General features: G+C 41.8%; 1 protein-coding gene across 4 annotated transcripts in view; it reads left to right on the top strand.

Annotated features, from left to right (window-relative positions):
- CEP170B (centrosomal protein 170B) overlaps positions 1–17,060 on the top strand; it is a 97,912-nt gene that overhangs the window by 58,512 nt on the left and 22,340 nt on the right. For 2 of the 4 annotated variants that reach the window (XM_077266365.1, XM_077266356.1), the window contains exons 13-14: positions 13,040–13,175; positions 14,562–14,721. In XM_077266365.1, coding sequence (XP_077122480.1) covers positions 13,040–13,175; positions 14,562–14,721 — 296 coding nt within the window. Of the gene's footprint in view, positions 1–12,934; positions 13,176–14,561; positions 14,722–17,060 lie in introns of all 4 variants that reach the window. The other 2 variants (XM_077266348.1, XM_077266339.1) reach the window with 1 other exon arrangement.

Here is a 17,060-nt window from a genome sequence, read left to right as displayed (position 1 = left end):
GAACTTCTGGAGTGAGTTTGCTGCACTGAAAGTAAAGGGGCCGAATAACATTGCACGCCCCACTTTTCAGTTTTTGAATTTCCACAAAAATGTAAAATAACCAATAAATTTCGTTCAACTTCACAATTGTGTTCCACTTGTTGTTGATTCTTCACCAACAATTTACATTTGGTATCTTTATGTATGAAGCATGATATGTGGGAAAAGGTTGAAAAGTTCCAGGGGGCCGAATACCTTTGCAAGGCACTGTGTTTAAAGGATTTGTCCTATCTGGACTTCTGCTTTACTAACCCTTGTTATGAACAGGGGAAGCTCTATGCAGGCTTTCTAGGGGAAATGTATTGCGTACAAGATCTCCAGAATGGGAGCTGCATATTGTCATGACTTTCTAGTTTGGCTCATATGGAAAAATCTAAAGCTAGTGACAGCCTTTTATAGCTTGTATATATGCCTGCCAGCTCTCCTGATATGCCTGTTTTTGGTAAATACTTGTATTCTCTAGAAAAAAGCACTTTTATAGCTTACTTTTTCGTATAGCTTTTAATTATTCCTATTGTCTTCCTCATGGAAATCTATTACTAAATGGACAACTTGTGCTACCATTCTGCTTGTCAATAAGGTGTGACCCTGCCCTATGGGCGTTGTCCGACAGCCATATAAATCGTACCGAGATCAGACCGCAATGCACGGACTGGCTGGCGGCTCTCCTGACCCAAGCATTACGGCTGCATAGAAATATATGAAGCTTGGGTCAAGAGAGCCGCCTGCCAGTCCATGCATTGTGGTCTGATCTCGGTCCGATTTATACAGCCGTCTGACTAAACCATAACACTGCTCAATTAGTACCATCAATGTTAAGTATGTAGGCAGGTTCCCTTTGTCCAGAGAAATGGTAACACTCAATTGTAGAGTTGAGCAAAAGACTGAGCAGGACAATCGTCGGTAGCCTATCTCCACCACACCAAAGCACTGTGAAACACCTACTACCTGTGATAAACCCTGCTCCTCTTCTGATTAGATGACCGCTGCTATGTCATTACATTACGGTGAGATGCTTGCATAACGTCTCGGCAGTCTACTAATCAGATGTTTCAGATAGTGGGAGGTTGGCAGTGCTCTGGTTTAATGTCTGCTGACAATAGACATGGCCCCTGGACTGGAGTCCTGATATTATTTTTGGACAATTCTACTCTGTTGTAGATGTATTCATATATTCTTAGGAGGAAAAGCAGAGGAACAGACCCATTCTATGAGGAGATGCTCCAAAAATGTTATGTTGATGGAAAACACAAGCATTTACTAGAATTAACTTGCCAGAGAAGTGTCAAACCGTACAAGGACATTTTTGATGCATTTTTTAGAATGTTGTGTAAATTTCTTTGTTCCTTTTTAAGAATACTATTAAGGAGACTCGCTATTAATATTTGTGGAAAATGTTGGCTCTGTCTGGATGAAAAATGGTTGAAAACAAGAAGTATTGTGAATACAGAGAATAATTGTATTCAGATGAATTGGTTTTTCCTTCCCTCTGGGTAGCTCACTAACCATTTTATTCCAAAGTCTGTACTTATAGCACTGATATTTAATAACTTTCCTATCAGAACCTTGTTAATTTTTTAACCTTTTTTAAAGGAGAACTACCAGGAGATGTACTATTTCCCGATTAGTGTTAAGTCTTGTCTTATCAGAGGGTGAATTCACAGATCTCTAATGGGAAGTGCTACACAAAGAATTGAATGGCTGACCACTCGGAGTACTAATGGGGTAAAAAAACAGGACTGGAAATCAGGTAGATGACAAAAATAATAATATACCATATAGAATAAATTAAGGCCAAATCGGATATACCGTATATAAAATTACCTTTATTCTTTTTGTGGCAAATGGCACTATAAAATGTGCATGTACTTGGAACATTTAAAAATATATAAATACTTTAACAATAAGTAAATAACAGGACGGACAAAGATAAAAAAATTCAAAATTCAAGGTTAATGTAGGACTTGGAATGGAAAGCATGGAATACCCTCAAAAAAATATAACTACGTCTATAAGTACACAATCTTGTAGAAAAAAACGATGTGCAAATGTGCAAAAAGGGATGTAAACATACAACAAAGAGATATATGAATGTGTATGTATAAGAATCACTAAAGGATTATGTGAATACTAAATTAAAGAATTAGTTCATAATACTATAGAGGTGTGAATAAGGCCAAAGAAAAACCACAATATTCAGACTGGAAGCTATCCAATGAAGATGGAAAGATGCAGGTCATATACCTATATACTACATATGTAGTGCACAAAAATTATAAAGTGTGAAGTATATAATATACTAGCTGTACTACCCGGCTTCGCCCGGGTTAATGACTGCTGTTAGCAAAATAGAATGTGTTAACAAAAATTTATTCTGCACACAAAAACCACAAAACAAATAGATAGAAATGTAATTATTAAAAGGCAAAAACTAAGCTAATAGAAGAATTTCACAACATATATTAGCTTTGTTATACTGAGAATGTCTTTGTTGCCTATATTAACCAATCAGAGCTCAGGTTAATTAACTGTAGCAAAATAGAAGCTGAGCTGTGATTGGTTGCTATTGGCAGCCTGATAAATCCCCAGCCAACAGGAAGCCCTCCCCCCTGGCAGTATATATTAGCTCACACATACACATAATAGACAGGCCATGTGACTGACAGCTGCCGTATTTCCTATATGGTACATTTGTTGCTCTTGTAGTTTGTCTGCTTATTAATCAGATTTTTATTTTTGAAGGACAATACCAGACTTGTGTGTGTTTTAGGGTGAGTTTCATGTGTCAAGTTGTGTGTGTTGAGTTGCGTGTGGCGACATGCATGTAGCGACTTTTGTGAGATGAGTTTTGTGTGGTGACATGCGTGTAGCAACATTTTGTGTGTCGAGTTGCATGTGACAGGTTAGTGTAGCAAGTTGTGTGCAGCAAGATTTGTGCATGGCGAGTTTTGCGCGTGGCGAGTTTTATGTGTGGTGCGTTTTGAGTATGTGCAAGTTTTATGTGAGGCAACTTTTGCATGTGGTGCAACTTTTGTACATGTGGCAATTTTTCTGTGTGTGCAAGTTTTGCATGAGGTGAGTTTTCCATGAGGTGAGTTTTGCACGTGTGGCGAGTTTTGCGTGAGCCTAGTTTTGCATATGGCGAGTTTTGCATGTAGCGAGTTTTGCGCGTTGCGAGTTTTGAGTGGTGACTTTTGTGTTTCGACTTTTATGTGGCGAGGTTGGTGTGTGTGTGGTGAAATGTGTGCTGAGGGTGGTATATGTGTTCAAGCACGTGGTAGTGTGTGGCGCATTTTGTGTTTGTGTTCACATCCCAGTGTGTGGTGAGTATCCCATGTCGGGGCCCCACCTTAGCAACTGTACGGTATATACTCTTTGGCACCATCGCTCTCATTCTTTAAGTCCTCATTGTTCACATCTGGCAGCTGTCAATTTTCCTCCAACACTTTTCCCTTCACTTTTTCCCCATTATGTAGATAGGGGCAAAATTGTTTGGTGAATTGGAATGCGCGGGGTTAAAATTTCACCTCACAACATAGCCTATGACGCTCTCGGGGTCCAGACGTGTGACTGTGCAAAATTTTGTGGCTGTAGCTGCGACGGTGCAGATGCCAATCCCGGACATACACACATACATACATACACACATTCAGCTTTATATATTAGATATACCTGTATGTAATCTCCTGTATATAGTATATACCTGTGTGTCATCTCACCTATATATAGTATATATCTGTGTGTCATCTCCTTCTGTATATAGTATATACCTGTATGTCATCTCCTCCTATACATAGCATATACCTGTATGTCATCTCCTCCTGTATATACTATATACCTGTAGGTAATCTGCTCCTGTATATAGTATATACCTGTGTGTCATCTCCTCCTGTATATAGTATATACCTGTATGTCATCTCCTCCTGTATGTAGTATGTACCTGTATGTCATCTCCTCCTCTATATAGTATATACCTGTGTGTCATCTCTCCTGTATATAGTATATATCTGTGTGTCATCTCCTCCTGTATATAGCATATACCTGTGTGTCATCTCCCCTGTAAATAGTATATACCTGTGTGTCATCTCCTCCTGTATATAGTATATAACTGTATGTCATCTCCTCCTGTATTAGCCCTCGTTCACACGTTATTTGGTCAGTATTTTTACCTCAGTATTTGTAAGCTAAAATGGCAGCCTGATAAATCCCCAGCCAACAGTAAGCCCTCCCCCTGGCAGTATATATTAGCTCACACATACACATAATAGACTGGTCATGTGACTGACAGCTGCCGGATTCCTATATGGTACATTTGTTGCTCTTGTAGTTTGTCTGCTTATTAATCAGATTTTTATTTTTGAAGGATAATACCAGACTTGTGTGTGTTTTAGGGCGAGTTTCGTGTGTCAAGTTGTGTGTGTTGAGTTGCGTGTGGCGACATGCATGTAGGGACTTTTGTGAGATGAGTTTTGTGTGGCGACATGTGTGTAGCAACTTTTTGTGTGTCGAGTTGCATGTGACAGGTTAGTGTAGCAAGTTGTGTGCAGCAAGTTTTGCGCATGGCGAGTTTTGCGCGTGGCGAGTTTTATGTGTGGTGCCTTTTGAGTATGTGCAAGTTTTGTGTGAGGCAACTTTTGCATGTGTTGCAACTTTTGTGTATGTGGCAATTTTTCTGCGTGTGGCAATTTTTCTGCGTGTGCAAGTTTTGCGTGTGGCGAGTTTTCCATGAGGTGAGTTTTGCACGTGTGGCGAATTTTGCATGTGGAGATTTTTGCGCGTGGCGAGTTTTGAGCGGCGACTTTTGTGTTTCTACTTTTATGTGGTGAGGTTGGTGTATGTGTGGTGAAATGTGCGCTGAGGGTGGTATATGTGTTCGAGCACGTGGTAGTGTGTGGCGCATTTTGTGTGTGTGTTCATATCCCCGTGGTGGTGTGGTGATTATCCCATGTCGGGGCCCCACCTTAGCAACTGTACAGTATATACTCTTTGGCGCCATCACTCTCATTCTTTAAGTCCCCCTTGTTCACATCTGGCAGCTGTTAATTTGCCTCCAACACTTTTCCTTTCATATTTTCCCCATTATGTAGATAGGGGCAAAAATGTTTGGTGAATTGGAAAGCGCGGGGTTAAAATTTCACCTCACAACATAGCCTATGACGCTCTCGGGGTCCAGACGTGTGACTGTGCAAATTTTTGTGCCTGTAGCTGCGACGCCTCCAACACTTTTCCTTTCACTTTTTCCCCATTATGTAGATAGGGGCAAAATTGTTTGGTGAATTGGAAAGCGCGGGGTTAAAATTTCACCTCACAACATAGCCTATGACGCTCTCGGGGTCCAGACGTGTGACTGTGCAAAATTTTGTGGCTGTAGCTGCGACGGTTCAGATGCCAATCCCGGACATACATACATACATACATACATACACACACACACACATTCAGCTTTATATATTAGATAATAAAGTGCTAGGTAAAAAAATCTAATCATAATACAGTTCAAATGTGAATAAAACCAAGGGAAAAAACACACAACGTTCAAGCTGGAATGCATTCGCCCATTTGAAGTCTGCTGTTGCTGTGCGCGTGCGCCGTCTGTGTCCCGGTGTGTGCATCCCGCATCTGTGTTGCCACGGCAGCGGCTCTTATCTGCTGCCGGGCAGTGTGACGCGGGCCCTGTTCACTTCCGGGTCCTCCTGGCGGCACATGCGCCGCTAACGCTTCCGCTCCTTCTCATCGGCGCTCACCATATAGGTATATAAACCCTCTGGTCCCACATGTACACCACCCCCTGACGAAGGATTTTATCCGAAACGCTTGTCGGGGTGTGCTGTACTTGGAGGGACAGACACTGAAAGGAATATATCATTTATCTTTTATTCCCTTCTTCGGTATATTTTACATGTAGGACTTTGGCATGTACGTTTTTATCATCTTTCCCTCAATTGGCTTTTAGCCTTGACTATATAAGGTACACATCATATTTCCTTTATATACTTTGCCTCTGGCACACAAAATATATGTAGGATATAGGCATATGACCTACATTTTTTCACCTCCATTGGACAGCTTCCAGCTTGAACATTATATGTTTTTTCCCTTGGTTTTATTCACATTTGAATTGTATTATGATTTGATTTTTTTTTTACCTAGCACTTTATTATATACTAGATGGTGGGCCGATTCTAACGCATCTGGTATTCTAGAATATGTATGTATGTATGTATGTATATAGCAGCCACATAGTATATAGCACAGGCCATGTTCCAAACAGTATATAACACAGCCCACGCAGTATATAACATTGCCCACATAGTATATAACACTGCCCATGTAGTATATAGCAGCCTCGTAGTATATAACACTGCCCACGCAGTATATAACACTGCCCACGCAGTATATAACACTGCCCACGCAGTATATAACACAGCCCACGCAGTATATAACATTGCCCACGCAGTATATAGCAGCCACGTAGTATATAACACTGCCCACGTAGTATATAACACAGCCCACGCAGTATATAACATTGCCCACGCAGTATATAACACTGCCCATGTAGTATATAGCAGCCACGTAGTATATAACACTGCCCACGCAGTATATAACACAGCCCACGCAGTATATAACATTGCCCACATAGTAGATAACACTGCCCATGTAGTATATAGCAGCCACGTAGTATATAACACTGCCCACGCAGTATATAACATTGCCCACATAGTATATAACACTGCCCATGTAGTATATAGCAGCCACGTAGTATATAACACTGCCCACGCAGTATATAACACAGCCCACGCAGTATATAACATTGCCCACGCAGTATATAACACTGCCCATGTAGTATATAGCAGCCACGTAGTATATAACACTGCCCACGCAGTATATAACACAGCCCACGCAGTATATAACATTGCCCACGCAGTATATAACACTGCCCATGTAGTATATAGCAGCCACGTAGTATATATCACTGCCCACGCAGTATATAACATTGCCCACGTAGTATATAGCAGCCACGTAGTATATAACACTGCCCACGCAGTATATAACACTGCCCATGTAGTATATAGCAGCCACGTAGTATATAACACTGCCCACGCAGTATATAACATTGCCCACGTAGTATATAGCAGCCACGCAGTATATAACATTGCCCACGCAGTATATAACACTGCCCATGTAGTATATAGCAGCCACGTAGTATATAACACTGCCCACGCAGTATATAACATTGCCCACGTAGTATATAGCAGCCACGTAGTATATAACACTGCCCACGCAGTATATAACACTGCCCACGCAGTATATAACACTGCCCACGCAGTATATAACACTGCCCACGCAGTATATAACACTGCCCACGCAGTATATAACACTGCCCACGCAGTATATAACACTGCGCACGTACTATATAGCAAAAAAAAAAAAATTAAATAAAAAATAGTTATATACTCACCCTCCGGTGTCCAGCGAAGCTGTGTCGATGCGCGAGCGGCTGCCGCCAGCTTCCGTTCCCAGGATGCATTGCGAAATTACCCAGATGACTTAGCGGTCTCGTGAGACCGCTAAGTCTTCTGGGTAATTTCGCAATGCATTTCTGGGAATGGAAACTGGGGCAGCCGCGCGCCTCGGCGGACAACGGAAGGTGAGAATAGCAGGTTTTTTGTTTTTTTATTATTTTTAACATTAGATCTTTTTACTATTGATGCTGCATAGGCAGCATCAATAGTAAAAAGTTGGTCACACAGGGTTAATAGCAGCGTTAACGGAGTGCGTTACCCGCGGCATAACGCGGTCCGTTAACGCTGTCATTAACCCTGTGTGAGCGCTGACTTGAGGGGAGTATGGAGCGGACACTGATTGGACGGAAGTAGGGAGGGACTAATTCTCGGCCGCACTGTGCCCGTCGCTGATTGGTCACGGCAGCCAGGACAGGCAGCTGGCGAGACCAATCAGCGACGCGGGATTTCCGTGACGGAAGTTGCTGACAGACAGACGGAAGTACCCCTTAGACAATTATATATATATATATATATATATATATATATATATATATATATATATATATATATATATATGTATGTATATATATATATATATATATATATATATATATAGATGATATATTTCACACTTTATAATTTTTGTGCACTACATATGTAGTATAAAGGTATTTGACCTTCATCTTTCCATCTTCATTGGATAGCTTCCAGTCTGAATATTGCGGTTTTTCTTTGGCCTTATTCACACCTCTATAGTATTATGAACTAATTCTTTTATTCAGTATTCACATAATCCTTTAGTGATTCTTAAACATACACATTCATATATCTTTGTTGTGTGTTTACATCCCTTTTTGCACATTTGCACATTGTTTTTTCTACAAGATTGTGTACTTACAGACGTAGTTATATTTTTTTGAGGGTATTCCATGCTTTCCATTCCAAGTCCTACATTAACCTTGAATTTAGAATTTTTTATCTTTGTCCGTCCAGTTATTTACTTATTGTTAAAGTATTTATATATTTTTAAATATTCCAAGTACATGCACATTTTATGGTGCCATTTGCCAAAAAATGAATAAAGGTAATTTTATATACCGTATATCCGTTTTGGCCTTAACTTATTCTATATGGTATATTATTATTTTTGTCATCTACGGTACCTGATTTCCAGTCCAGTTTTTTTTACCTCATTTTCTAATAGAGGTAACATCTTAAAAACATGATCTGATTGATTTCTATGTGTAACAATGAGCAGAAAGACAAAGGACAGAAACTAGAAGTGGCGTCAAAGGGGCATAAGCTCTTCTCATAGATGAACTGTAATATCAACTTCTGATAACACAAGATGTGTGATAAGATCATTTCATTGTGCATTGGGGGCTGTAAAATGCATCTCTTGGTACATCTTCTTTAAGTCAATGATCAATATACGTATAACAATTTCCCAGAGTAGCTATGTATTGATGAGGGAGATACTACCAATAGTTTAATCTAAAGGGTCTTCTACCACAAAAAGTGATCATCCTTCCACTGGAGAGATAATGTTTGGTCACGACCATCAATGCTTCTTCACAAACTGCATAACCACAATGAGGTGAAATGTGAATGGAGTGCTGTGGGAGTTACAAAAAATCCAAATACCGGAAGGAAGACTTCCCAATTATCTTATCCATTGGCTAGATCGTAAGCGTTTGTGGCTGAACCCCCCCCCCTTTAACAATATGTTTTTGGATTTTTTTTTTGTACTCTACAATTGAATTATTGCGGTTCTCCACTATTTTACATAGATCCTCTATTGACTTTTACGTACCTGTAAATGTTTCTATTGTTATTTGAGAAACCCTGTCCATCTCTCTGCTGAAGCATAACTGCACCCCCTCTAAATCATTGCCAATTTATAACTAGTGCCTATATAGTTGATAAATTGAAGTTGCCAGTGCTGCCCACTTTGCATTGGTATCCCATATACGGCACTTAAAATGCAACTAGACGAGCTGAGGGTCCAGTGGAAAACAGGACCGTGTGCCAGTTATAATGCTTTTGAAACAGCAATGGGGCTATGGGTCACATCAAGCAATGAGACCCAAGATTGACTCTAGAGCTATGCCTCTGCAAACAATGAGAATAACAGTAGAAACACATATACGGTCTGCAAATAATTACTTAATCTGTTTGTCAATTGTCTACTGATTTTTAAGCCAATATACAAGTTGCAATAAAAGTGTAGACAGCCATGCATCAAACCCAATCTCAAGAAACATCAATGGCCTTAACTTCAAATATTACGTTTTAGCAAAACTTTAAGATCATTTTTGAGTAACGTTTTGAAATATACCGTATATACTCGAGTATAAGCCGAGATTTTCAGCCCAAATTTTTGGGCTGAAAGTGCCCCTCTCGGCTTATACTCGAGTCACGGTCGGCGGCAGGGTCGGCGGGTGAGGGGGAGAGAGGACTGTCGCATACTCACCTAGTCCTGGCGCTCCCCCTGCAGTCCCACGGTCTCCGGGTGCCTCAGCTCTTACCCTGTTCAGCGGTCACGTGGGACCGCTCATTAGAGAAATGAATATGGACTCCACTCCCATAGGGGCGGAGCCGCATATTCATTTCTCTAATGAGCGGTAACGGTGACCGCTGATAGAGGAAGAGGCTGCGGCACCGAAGACCAGCTGTCCAGGGGAAGGAGCCAGGGACTCCGGGAGCAGGTAAGTATTACATATTCACCTGTCCGCGTTCCACACGCCGGGCGCCGCTCCATCTTCCCGGCGTCTCTCCGCACTGACTGTGCAGGTCAGAGGGCGCGATGACGCATATAGTGTGCGCGCCGCCCTCTGCCTGATCAGTCAGTACGGACTCCGGAGAGACGACGGGACGCTGAGGAGCTGCAAGCAAGAGAGGTGAGTATGTATTTTTTTTTTTTCTTGCAGCAGCAGCAATGGCACAGCTTTCTATGGCACATCTATGGGGCAATAATAAACGGTGCAGAGCACTATATGGCACAGCTATGGGGCAATAATGAACGGTGCAGAGCACTATATGGCACAGCTATGGGGCAATAATGGACGGTGCAGAGCACTATATGGCACAACTATGGGGCAATAATGAACGGTGCAGAGCACTATATGGCACAGCTATGGGGCAATAATGAACGGTGCAGAGCACTATATGGCACAACTATGGGGCAATAATGAACGGTGCAGAGCACTATATGGCACAGCTATGGGGCAATAATGAACGGTGCAGAGCACTATACGGCACAGCTATGGGGCAATAATGAACGGTGCAGAGCACTATATGGCACAGCTATGGGGCAATAATGAACGGTGCAGAGCACTATATGGCACAGCTATGGGGCAATAATGAACGGTGCAGAGCACTATATGGCACAGCTATGGGGCAATAATGAACGGTGCAGAGCACTATATGGCACAGCTTTCTATGGTACAGCTATGGGGCAATAATGAACGGTGCAGAGCACTATATGGCACAGCTTTCTATGGTACAGCTATGGGGCAATAATGAACGGTGCAGAGCACTATATGGCACATCTATGGGGCAATAATGAACGGTGCAGAGCACTATATGGCACAGCTATGGGGCAATAATGAACGGTGCAGAGCACTATACGGCACAGCTTTCTATGGTACAGCTATGGGGCAATAATGAACGGTGCAGAGCACTATATGGCACATCTATGGGGCAATAATGAACGGTGCAGAGCACTATATGGCACAGCTATGGGGCAATAATGAACGGTGCAGAGCACTATACGGCACAGCTTTCTATGGTACAGCTATGGGGCAATAATGAACGGTGCAGAGCACTATATGGCACAGCTTTCTATGGTACAGCTGTGGGGCAATAATGAACGGTGCAGAGCACTATATGGCTTAACTATGGGGCAATAATGAACGGTGCAGAGCACTATATGGCACAGCTATGGGGCAATTATGAACGGTGCAGGGCACTATATGGCACAGCTATGGGGCAATAATGAACGGTGCAGAGCACTATATGGCACAGCTATGGGGCAATTATGAACGGTGCAGAGCACTATATGGCACAGCTATGGGGCAATTATGAACGGTGCAGGGCACTATATGGCACAGCTATGGGGCAATAATGAACGGTGCAGAGCACTATATGGCTTAACTATGGGGCAATAATGAACGGTGCAGAGCACTATATGGCACAGCTTTCTATGGTACAGCTATGGGGCAATAATGAACGGTGCAGAGCACTATATGGCACAGCTATGGGGCAATAATGAACGGTGCAGAGCACTATATGGCACAGCTATGGGGCAATAATGAACGGTGCAGAGCACTATATGGCACAGCTTTCTATGGTACAGCTATGGGGCAATAATGAACGGTGCAGAGCACTATATGGCACAGCTATGGGGCCATAATGAACGGTATGGAGCATCTATTTTTATTTTTGAAATTCACCGGTAGCTGCTGCATTTTTCACCCTAGGCTTATACTCGAGTCAATAAGTTTTCCCAGTTTTTTGTGACAAAATTAGGGGGGTCGGCTTATACTCGGGTCGGCTTATACTCGGGTCGGCTTATACTCGAGTATATACGGTATTCTTTTTAACAAAATTTTTTTTATAGTTATTCCATTTACCGCATTTTGTTATTACCACTCCAATACAGATTTATGCATCATCATGGTTACAGACCACAAGCGAGCACTGCGTATTTAGTCTCATCCTGTGGTCAGGGCTGGCGACTGAATTTTGGAAAGGTGAAATGGGAGTTAGGGCCCAATGCTGCTTTCTGCCCTTTATTTTACTTCTGTTCCTTTACTTCTTCGTAGCATATATATTTTTTAGGATTGCAAATAGAATGGGAAACTGTATAACTGCAGGATCAGACTACATGACTTTTATTTTGTAGTCTGTTACCATGGAGATACATAGGCCTAGATAGGACACTTTAGATCAAGAAGACTTGCAGCATTGCTTTTTTTTATTTAATTTTAGTTGCATCAAGACAATAGAACAATGTTGCAAAAGTGTTTTAAAATTATAGCGCACATCATCAATACTTCGGTCTATCAGCCAAAAAAATGTCCCTATTCTGGGTAAAGCTTCTGCTTCCCAAAGTAGGAGAGCTCTGTAAGATAACCAATGATACATAAGAAACCGAGCAGCAGTCATTTTGGTATTCTTAATTTGATGATACAATATCCATGAACACCATCTAAAGCAATTTATGACCAAAATATTGGCAGTCAAATGTAAAAAATGAGCGTTGTTGCTCTCATATCAAGCAACTTGTATACTGGCCTCCATAAATCCTACCTGACTATCTCACCGGTGTTAGGAAAGTATTGATCTTTTTGACTTTCTCTTTCTCCAAAACCAATTCATAATATAAGCTTCAAGACGGAGACAGCAGGGTTCAGATTATATTTCTACATCTGAGGAGGAATATGGCTCTAATCACAGTACTCCTAAACACAAACGATCCCATACTTCAACAGCCACACAGACAACTAGGACACATAATGTGTCGGTCCGCCAGAAGCAGAGCACTCTTCCTGATGATGATGATGACGATGACCAAGAGGTCTACAGTAACTTCATGGCCCAATCAGAAGAAATAGCTGAAATTGCCAGGTGAGTAATACATTTACAATATAAACTCGGGAAGCCCAATGTTCTTCTGAGACAAGACATACAGGATCTATAGAATTGTCTGGTCAAGTGATCTTCTGCCACAGGTAAGATGACCATACTCACTAGATGTAAGTAGGCCAAAAATTAGCAAAGGTGTCTTCATTCCTTCCCAACCACAGATAGAAGAAAAATCTGTCATGTTGGATTTCTACATGTAGGAGATGAGCTACTGAAAAAATTTGGCAGTGGCTCATTTCCCTTTTGACTATTCGGCAAACCACTATCCATAGCTTTTTTTCACCCTTCGTCAAAGGGTCTGTTTTGTCGCAGAGATCTAGGACAAACGCTAGACAAAATAGTGCGACACCGTGACGGAAACCAGATGGACAACATCATAGTCAGTACTGTTTGTTGGGTGCCACTGGTATCCATAATGTGCAGTATCAGGTAGTTCCTCTTATTTCCATTCTTCTACAATCTATGACAGAACAGCAGAACTGGGAGACGCTGACGTGAACACAGCCTATAGGTCCCCATGCACATTAGACTAACATTGGCCAAAGCTGCCCGATGACCGATTTTAGCTGACTGTCTAATGTGTACGGGCCCCTGACAGATTATGTAGAGTGAGATGAGATCTGGCATGTCCAATATTGGATCACCGATCCTTTTGTTCTCTACGAGAGAGTTTGCCATCAGTGATGTCTGTCAGCGACTTTCGGAGAGGTCACAGGAGTTCTCGGCAGAGTGAGTGCTCCAGAGTATGGGAGAATCGGGAAAGATAACTGCGGCTTAATGTTTGGCCAGACCCTCCTTTGGCTGACGGCTACATCTAAAGTGTGTCAGGCAACTTAAGGCATGTAAGCAGCTTTTAGATTTGGCTGGAATTACATAGCAACATTTATCAGCTGAAAAGTAATTTGCCGTAAAGCCTCAGTCATAGATGAGGCCACATGATCCTTGTCTGTGAATCACTAGAGGGGGTACTGCTCTTTGCATATAGAGCGGGGTACCTTTTAGAACCTAGGATTGACGTCCTACACAGATACTTGGTAAAACCAGTTATAATTTCATTGAGATGATTATCATGTACAATAGACGTGTTACTAATGTAAAAAAATCAACCCTAAATTAGGCGGAATTCAGGTAAGAATACAGAGTATGATGTCCGAACTGGCCACCACATGACATAAATAAGGCTGTTGAGGTCAGGTCTGGAGACCTTGCACCAGTTTGGACATCATGGCCCATACTTGGACTGTTTGGCACAGACTTCTGAATATTGTGCTTAGCAGTGCACATAGTCCTCTTTTTTTTTTCTATCTCTTAGTTGATAATAAATACAAACTGGAAGACTTTTCTGATATGTTTTATTTGTTGTCACAGATTGAGTCAAACCCTGGTAAATGATGTGGCCAGCTTAGCTAAGGAGATACATGATGTGGCCGGAGATGGGGATTCTCAGAGCTCTTCAGGGACAGGACACAGTACCTCTATAAGTTCTATACCAAACACACCAGCGTCCATCATATCTGCGAGAGAAGAGGTGAGAGTTTTCCTGCTCAGTATTTTTCGCTGCTGTCCCTCATTCTGTTAATTCATCACATGTGTGAGGATTAAGGTATGGAATCTGGGGAATTCACTAGGGATCTGCATTGGATTCTGCCATGACAGATGCTTTTATAATAGATCTCAAAAGTTGTGCTTGGCAAAGGCAACTAACTGAATGCAGGATCAGAATCTGAGGGTATGAAAATTAGATGTTATGGTGAACAGTGATCGTGGCATCTAAGTCGCTTGATGGTGGTAGCCGAAAGTCCCATAAAGGTTCTCTTGCTAACCTCAGAATTTTAGTCAGCCCCATTTTCAGATGTATAAGGAAGGGGGCTTAGTGATTAAAGTGAGCCAGGCAATAAACAGGCACACACTGCTCTATACACATGCCGAGACCAGATACCTCATGAGCCAAATACCCAGGACTGGACCCGAGGTGGCCGGACCTGAGTAGGAGCAGCTGACGGAATAACAGGGTACCTGAGCTACTACAACTATGTTAATGAGTTAAATAACATACTATTCAAAGATCATGGGCAGGTTAATGCAGACAAGAAAATTATTAAACTGTTGGGTAAATAATTTGGAAACAAAATTTGGAACATGATGGATAAAACAACATTTTATGCATAGATGATGTAGAAATTGCTTTTTGAATATATGAACACATCAACTATGCTGATGACCCTCATATCCTCCGTGGTCCCCTTCCACCATAATATTGTACATAGAGAGTGCTACTTTTGCCATGACTTGTAATTACTGGTGCACTGGCACAGCGGTAAGAGTTTCTTGAGTCATGATGATGGCCACCCTACTGTCGCCATATCCGAATGCCCATACACTCATCCTTCGCAGGTCCAATTGCTGCCCCTCTTGAGTTTCGTGGTACCCTAAATATGCCTACCTAAAGCGATAGATAGATAATATAAATATATACACACACCACTGAGACGTAAGAGAGGGCTGCTTATTACTAAGTATGTGACATCGTTGAAATTCTTGTATACTCAGAGCGGGGGGCTCAGGCTCAGAAATCTCTAATTGTTCCACCTTGCCAAGCTGTGCTCACTAATGAGGTTAATAAGAATTAAGTTCCGCCATTTCATAAAAGAAAATGAATGGGAAAAAAATGTTGAACGCTTCCCATAGTAAAATGTAACTGGCCCGGAGACAAGTCATAGGCACAGTGGTGCGTTCATGCACGCTGGAATTATAGCTTACCGTTCCTCTGTGCGGACAACACCCAGCATGTAATGGCTATTTTAATTCTGTGTTGTGCCTAGTAAAACCACAAATGCCATGTGACGTGCAGAATGAGATGCAAATCATAGATCTCATTTAAAGGTCCTGTAAAGTGGATTAAACATTGTGTAAAAATATATTTACATACAAGCAATGGCTTTCATTATACGGCAATTACCTCCTCTTTTTGCTTGTATATGGGCTCTTTAGTTTTTAATGTCACATAAAGGCTCATACAGCTGCAAAGCCATCTCCACTGACCCTGTAGGGACCCAGCGTGCCACCAAATATTTACTCCTTGGGCAGCCATATTCTCTAGAAACAATACTCTTATTGGAGAGCAGCATTGTTCTTCATGGACTTCTTCTAGATCTATGGGAATTAAGCCTTATGTACTTCTGTATAAGGTAGAAACATGGAGGTACAGTATTGACCAAGGATATGGACACTGAAATTTAGCCATGTACAACACTTATCTATATTGTGGTAGGGTGCATTACACTTGGTCTGCTTTCACACACCCATAATATCAAAACTTCGCGATCACTTCCACTGAACAGGACATAGATTATCATAAAATTCTATGATGATCTAAAAGTGTTTATACACATTAAATGGGTTTTCCGGTTTCAGAAAGATCCCCTTTTTTCCTGCTGCAGTTCATTTTTAAAAGGGCCGATTCTGGTGTCTGTTATTGTCTGCCGCGCTGATGTCACGTCAACATTGCTGCAGCCAAGTAGTGAGTTCAGCGGCTCTGCCCAAGTTAATGGCACAAGCCACTCCGTGCCACCGAGCTCATTGTTTGGCTGCAGCGCTGTTGATGTGACATTAGCACTGCAGACAATAACACTAGCAGCAGCGGAGGGCACTCCACTAAACAAAACAAACGGCAGCTAGGGGACAAGGCTTTTCCAAAATCAGGAAAACTGCTTTGACGTAGGTATCCGCAGCCTGGTCTTCATCCTTACAGGCCCTCATAGCCATTCTATATTATATATATTCTATTATTCTATAATGATTAGATAGAAGTCGAACCCGCCATTTTTGACGGGATTGATGAGCATCTAATACCTTTTGGTGGCCTTT

This window comes from Ranitomeya variabilis, chromosome 1, assembly GCF_051348905.1.
Source record: "Ranitomeya variabilis isolate aRanVar5 chromosome 1, aRanVar5.hap1, whole genome shotgun sequence".
Taxonomy (NCBI): domain Eukaryota; kingdom Metazoa; phylum Chordata; class Amphibia; order Anura; family Dendrobatidae; genus Ranitomeya; species Ranitomeya variabilis.
This window is presented reverse-complemented; position numbering and strand designations above follow the sequence as displayed.